The sequence below is a fragment of the Carassius gibelio genome, chromosome A13 (genome assembly GCF_023724105.1).
Source record: "Carassius gibelio isolate Cgi1373 ecotype wild population from Czech Republic chromosome A13, carGib1.2-hapl.c, whole genome shotgun sequence".
NCBI classification, from domain to species: Eukaryota; Metazoa; Chordata; class Actinopteri; order Cypriniformes; family Cyprinidae; genus Carassius; species Carassius gibelio.
In genome coordinates this window covers 18,172,685-18,179,592 of record NC_068383.1, presented here as the reverse complement: position 1 = coordinate 18,179,592, position 6,908 = coordinate 18,172,685, and the positions used below count along the sequence as shown (strand labels likewise).

The following is a 6,908-nucleotide window of genomic DNA, read 5'->3' as shown; positions in this document are numbered from 1 at the left end:
CAACGCGTTAGAAGTCATTGTGTTCACATACTAAACCTTTCACAAAGACACAATAGCTTGCGTGTAGTTCAAACGCTGGTGATTAATGTTAATGATCATTAGATGGAGTGCATGCACCTTTCACTGCAAATAAAATGCAAAATTGAACGTTTTTACGTTTCCACGCTAAAATACTCAAAACTAATGCTACTTTTAAACTGACTTCTTGGCTGTTTCCCACATAATATAACCTTTAAAATTGTCTTTTTGTGTAACCTGATATATTAAGGATGATATAATAATAATTAGTCTTCTATAAAATCAATGAATGTAGATGCTGAAGCACAATCTAAGTTGTTATTCAGTGAAAAACTACAGGCTTGCATACAGACACTTGCATGCATTACAGTCTGTGTTAAGGATTTTGCCTGTTGTTTGTGATTATTAACCAATTTCATCCCTTGATCTGAAGGTTTAAATCTGTGTTCTGAGGATGAAGGGAGCTGCTGTAACCCAAGGGGTGTTAGATAAGAGGATGATGTATCTCTGAATCAGTGAGACACTGTGCTAATACTAGCAGTGGGGGGCACACAGAGGCCCTGAAGGTGTCTTGTGGGGGTGAGAGATGACTAATTGGAATAGTGAGCTCTCCTCCCCTTTTCCTGCTGCATCTGTCCTGTGGCTTTTCCCAGGGTCCCCCTCCCTGTTGGACGTCTTGACCTACTGTGAGATTACACCAGATCACATCACAGAAAGTCTGTCTGCACGTAAACAAATTTAGAAATCCACACACGCCTGGAAATCCGTCAAATAAAAGAGGAGAGATGGGACAGCAGTGGAAGATTGATGCACGATCCATTTGCTTGCTGTTTCAAGATCTTTCTCTCTTTATCTTTCTTTATCAATGTACTGCATGTCATTGAGAGCTTCCAGAAGTAGCCTACCTGTTTGGAGATGATTTAGGATTAAGGATAAGAGGTCTCATGACAGGGCTCTCATAATAAGCTTTATTCTTCTCTAAAGCTATTAATCATGCGAAATGCAACCCGTGGGCCAGTGATGAGTGCTGCAGCACAGAAATCTTCCTGCAAACTCTCATAAATAAACACACATTAATATTGTGCTAATAATGTATTTTTTTTCTTTACTGAAAGGTAAATATTTGTTATTATTCCAAAATGTATGCATCATTTAATTTTGAATTATAATAATAATTATATATGTGCTCAGTACAATGCACTTAGTCTGTCTTTCTATTTCAGACTTAATTTCCATTCACCTACAGGGTGAAAGAGTCCAAAAGGTCATATTATCAAAGTTTAAATCATCTGACTTCCCTTATCTTTGATCATAGTTTTCTGTTATTTTAAAGATTAAACATTATCCATTGAACAGATTCTTTGGGCTTTTCTGTATTCTTGCCCTTAAGGTTTTAACTAGATTAAAAGAGTGGAACAGAAACATTGTGATGAGTTTGTTAACTGGTAATCAGTGTGTTCTTAGCAGGATTACAAATCAATCCTTATCAAAGCTATTAGGCCAGCCACTGCACAAAGCCGCCATGCTAACGGGCTTTAGGATGTCTTAGTCTGCTGTGGAGCAGAGACAAGAAGAAGACACAACCATGTCTAAAAGGCTCTGTCTGCAATGAAGAGACACACTATGGCTCCAACAGCTGCCGCTGGAACTCAGATAAGCTCTTTTTTGACTTCTCATGCAACAAAATTCCAAATGAGTGTAACTGTGTTCCTCATTTGACCTTTGAAGTTTATTTTTTAATTTTTTTTGTTAATGCTAATTTCCTATGTTTTTATTTAATTGTGGTTGTGAAGGTCATTGTCTAATAAATGAAAATAATTTGTAATGTGCAAAATCAACATTATTTCACATTTGAAAGAGTGGCAAAATGCCTGAAATTAAAATGAAATAAGTCAACTGCTAAAATAATATGTACTACATGTGCGTAATTTGCAGGGGGGTTACGGGGGTCATGACCCCCCCAAAAATCAGATCCAACTAATATAACCCCCTTAATATCATAACATCATTCAGATTAAAATAATATGAAATATTCAGAATGAATACTTTTGTTCGTTTTCTTTATTAATTTCATTTGCCAGCAAGAAAGATAGTATCATATTTTAAATAATCTGTAGTGTAAATTAGCATGTTACCTTTTACACAAGAAAATTATTCATATGCCGCGAGTTTAACCCCCCCAATGGTAGACCCAAAGTTACGCCCTTGATGTACTACCTATATAATGATGCATGTGGTTTCAATTATTTTAGCTATATGTATGAATTTGGATATTTGCTCCTATCCTTGTGATCCAGTATAATGGATTATTACTGCTGAGTGAACTTTTTTATATGCATTGGTAAGCAAGTATGCCGACATAAGTTCCTAGTACATTTGGAAATAAATGTACCTAAATTTAACTTAAACTGAATCTGAAGATTATGCATCATAGTCAACCACAATTAGTCACCCTGTTTGATTACTAGATTGTATATAGGCTACTTGATATTGCATTTTATATACACAATATATACTTTAATGTAACCAATTATTTTTTGTTAAATACCTATGTAATTAAATGTTTTTTTCACATTTGAGACAAAATGTTTTTTAGATACCCTAAATTTTTAAATTACATTTTCACAACAAACAACGAATTCAGTTTTAAAAATATATTCCCTTTTATTTCATCCATATACAAACGTTTTATCGAATACGAAGATACCCTTATAAGAGCAATGTGTGCATAGAAACACGTTAAATATAGGCTATATCTATTAATTAAATATGTGTACAAACAGAGAGGCCTGTTTCATCTAGAGGAAATCAAATATATACAAAAACGCTGTATAAAAATAACAGCGAGTGTGGTTTTTTCAGTCTTGAAGTGAATCCTCGATGTCAATGTCCACATCAGACTCTTCTGTGAAATCTCTCTCCTCGTCCTCCCTGCCCTGAGATCCGGGGCTCTTTGGTGGCACTGCGAGCCCCAGTTTGGCTAACTTGGCTTGTTGTTGCTCAAGACTCTGCTTTCGCCACTTGATGCGTCTGTTCTGGAACCAAACTTTAACCTGGAGTTGCAAGAAAGAAAGTTTAGTGTCTGATCTGTGTTGGCTCGATGTTTAGGCTACATTGTACCTAATATAAATACATTCATAATTCAATTTCATAACTGATGCTTATTTACCTGTGCTTCAGTGAGCTGGAGAGCAGATGCCAGAAGGAAGCGCTCGGATCCGACCATATACTGCTGCCGCGCGAACTCCTTCTCCAGTCGGGACAGTTGCTCATTGGTAAAACTTGTGCGCATTCGCTTTGATTTCCCAGCTTTGTGTTTATAGTGAGAGTGGACTGCTGCTTTAGCCAGTACGGCATCTGTGCATGAGAGAAGTCGCATTGATTAGGGCATTAGAACATTGTTCTTTTATCTCAGTAAATATCTTTTAAAATAAATGTATTACAGTACATTTGTCAAACATTCATACCTTGTGCATATATAGCTCCACGGCATGTTGTCTGGTAGTTGTAAGGCGGGTAGCAGAAAACTGGATACCCATTCTGCGTCATGATACTCTGGCTGTACGCAAAGTGTGGCATTTGCGAGTACACATGCGCCGCGAATGGGACACTGGAACTCGAGCCTGGCGCTCGATTGGTGATGTTCCGATACACACTTGTTCTGTCTCTCTCCGTGTGGTCAGGCCTTGCAAGCAGAGCGTCGATTGTGAAGGATTTCCCTGTGCTCGGTTTTGATGAAGTGGCATAGTCCGGATGGAGAGGACGCACTAATTGTCCATAAGTTTGATAAGCTCTTCCAGGCATCTGCATGGCTTCTGTTTGGGCAGGTAAAAGTCCAAAAGGTGTTTAAAAGTGATCCGCAGTAGAGATGTTCTCGAACTTGTGAAGAGCGCAGTGGAATGAAGCTTGGAGAGCCAGCGGTTGTTTTATACCTGCTCAGGGGCGCGAGGTGTGAACGACCCCCAGCGCGCTTTTGTCCTTTTAAGTGGCAGATGAGTCAAACGAGCGGCTCTACAAGGGATCCAATTAACTGATGGAGTTGTAACAAGCTGAGATTGTCAAATATCCTAATGGCCCTCTGCACTACATGCCCCCGGAGGTAGCCCAGAAACACAGAGAGGGGGGTCAAGAGCCGAGAGCCAGGAGGTCCAGATCTACTACAAATTCCTGCATGGCTGTGCGACACAGACACGTCCCGTGAGAGTGCACTGATGTTACCCAAATCATATTATTTGTCCTGTGAGAGTGCATTGGTGTTACCCAAATCACCTTATTTCCTGTATTCAAAGTGTACAAGCGGAACAAATTCCCTCACATTCACAGGTCAAAGAAAAGGGAAGGACAAAAAATAGCTACTACTAATCACATTACGACTCGTAGTACATCTCTATAAAGCCCGTTGCCTTGTCTTTATGACTCCAGATTCTCATAATATTTTAATCGTGGTTAATGAACCAATTCATAATTTGGGCCTCACATTGTAACACATTTCATATATTAAGTGTAGGCTAATTATTGCCTGAAAAATGGTGCCAATCTGGTAAATTCGGTGTTGCCCAACTGATTAAGAAAACGAGACGCGTTGAAACTCATTAAATCTGGCAGAAATGATTGTGATAAGTGAATGAGATTGAAACTAAGATGTTGTTATGGCGCAATAATGAGAAGATGTTTTACTGCTCATACCACAGTAGCCTAACACTTAGGTGTTGTGGATAATGTCAGAATTGACTTCCAGTTTCAGTCCCGGGGTGTCAAATGAAAGTCGGGATAGGCGATCTCTTCTACTGTACTTCATGTAAACACATTGATCAGTTCTCCTCCCTCAGTCAGGCTCTGGCGTGTATTGCACCTTGTGCCAATTGTGTTTTTGTCAGTTTTGGTGTTGGCCGAAAATGGGAGAGGAGATTTGCCGCACCTGGGCTTCAGTTTTCTCACTCTGAGTGCGAAGCCCGCTGATTTCTCGGGCGAGTAACTGATGAGAAGCTAATCTATTATAAATTTCCGCTACAGAAGTCCACTGATTATAGAGTGATACGATCTTAATACTATAACTCACTAATTTATTTAAAGTTCTTCTAACTTTAATCCATGTATAATTATGTTAATATTATTTCCGGCTTTTCACAATTATAATTAGGCTAGCTGCTGTTTAGCTACCAGAAGTAACATAAAGTAACTTAAAATAGTCACTTAACATTTTTGAATTCATTAACACTTATTTTGTCATTTGAAGTGAAAATAAAGCATGGTCAAATTTGTGTGTGCCTGGAGCATAATTCATGTCTGGACAAAGCCTGATGTTGAGGACCAGTGATGGGAGGAAATTACTTATGTAAAGAAGGAGCGATACTTGCTCTCAATTAGGACATGAAACGCTGCAGATGAAAAGCAGCGGCTTCACTAAAGGAAGTGATTTGCTTTCTAATACTGCTTTAGAACAAAGACGCGCTCTTTCAAGAGAGGATTATAGTCAGCTCTGCAAACTCTTCGTGCTCATTGCTTAAAGACAAGTCCAGTGCAGAGGACTTGCTAAAGCACAGTTAAACAGTTCTTCCTTTGACCGGCGCGTTTTCTAATTACAGAAGCGCACCTGACACCAACGCGTCTAATGAACAGCGCAAACAGCGCGCCTCTGCGCCCGGAGAAACTCGGCTTCTGACCACTTAGACCAAGATTTCCTTGTTTGTTGACATGTTTCTCTGAACGAGCTTGAAAGAAAGGCATCACGCCGCGCGAGGCGTTGTTTACATATGACCGTTTAGTCCTCACGTCTGAATCTTCAGCAAGCACATCTGGACAGCAGTGCTATACGTTTGCCCATTATTACGCGGAGCTGTCTTTTTATTATTCAAAAGAAATAAATGAAGATACATTTTTGGATCTCCATTTCTTTCTTTTAACAATTGCCTTGTCTGAAAAAGAATATATTTTCAAGGATTCAAATCAAGGCTCTGATCAGGCCAAAACATGAACCTGGTGGAGTTGTACTTAATCAATTTCTTGTTAGTCTTTGCTGTGTGTGGAAAAAATAACATCTAAACATTTCTCTTGAGATTACAACTTTTGAGTTGCTTTCAGCAATATATCAAATGATTTTTCACAGTGAAGCGGCTCACCAGCAACTAAAAATGCTCCTCACATCATGATACATCTTCCTCCTTGCTTCAATGTCCTGGAGATGCTCCTGTTTTATCCTGATTCATCACTTCACACAAATCTGCTGAACCACTCAGAATCATACTTCCCAACACAATCCAATTTGGCTAATTCATATGAATGTATAGGAGCTCATTAGTTTTCTTGTGATATGCTTTTTCCTCCACTAATTGTCAAGAACATGGTTTTGTAATGTATTATTTATGATTTATTTTAGATTTCAAGGACAGAATGTGCTGCTAGGCTCTGACGTTAACCAAAATTAAGGATGAGTGCTGGTTTGTGTATTGGAGCCAGACAGAGAATACACTGATGGGCTTTTTTTGTGTTGGTGGTCCTTTTCTTAGTCGTAGTGAAGTACAGGCTGCCCCTCCTTCAACAACATCCTTTTACATTGCACCACCCAAAGCTGTCACATCAAACCTTCAATTAAAATTATTTTCTGACGTAAAATCATTGATGTGCAGAATAAGACATTAGTCTTTGAATCTTAGTTGGTTCTTTGTCATTAGTTGATCTTAAATGAGTAGAGTAGTGACTATTTATAATGCATGTAGGATAAAGTGAAACTTCTTTGCTTAGAGAAAATTTACTCTTCAAATGTATCACCTTTCTTTTCACTTATCAGGTTGTGCATCTGCTTAGGGTTTACTAGAGTGCATTATGAGTTCAACATGTAACAATTTCAGTTTACTCTTAAAGACATTCTATGTTTTACCAAAAAGTGCTAT

At 38.6% G+C, this 6,908-nt stretch overlaps 1 protein-coding gene across 1 annotated transcript; it reads right to left on the bottom strand.

Moving 5' to 3' along the window:
- Positions 1 to 2,876: 2,876 nt before the first annotated feature.
- Positions 2,877 to 3,913, bottom strand: LOC128026656 (homeobox protein notochord-like). Its single transcript, XM_052613910.1, has 3 exons — positions 3,486 to 3,913; positions 3,188 to 3,375; positions 2,877 to 3,071 (listed from the first exon to the last, which is right to left on the bottom strand). Exons 1-3 carry the CDS (start codon positions 3,826 to 3,828, stop codon positions 2,877 to 2,879), a joined length of 726 nt encoding a protein of 241 aa, XP_052469870.1. The 5' UTR covers positions 3,829 to 3,913.
- Positions 3,914 to 6,908: the final 2,995 nt, after the last annotated feature.

Bases quoted from the DNA above. Each gene is read 5' to 3' on its own strand.
- LOC128026656 (XM_052613910.1), bottom strand. From the start codon at position 3,828: ATGCAGATGCCTGGAAGAGCTTATCAAACTTATGGACAATTAGTGCGT. The intron at 3,376-3,485 runs GTATGAATGTTT...TCTCATGCACAG, and splicing joins TGGAGCTATATATGCACAAG to ATGCCGTACTGGCTAAAGCA. The intron at 3,072-3,187 runs GTAAATAAGCAT...TTGCAACTCCAG, and splicing joins TCCAGCTCACTGAAGCACAG to GTTAAAGTTTGGTTCCAGAA.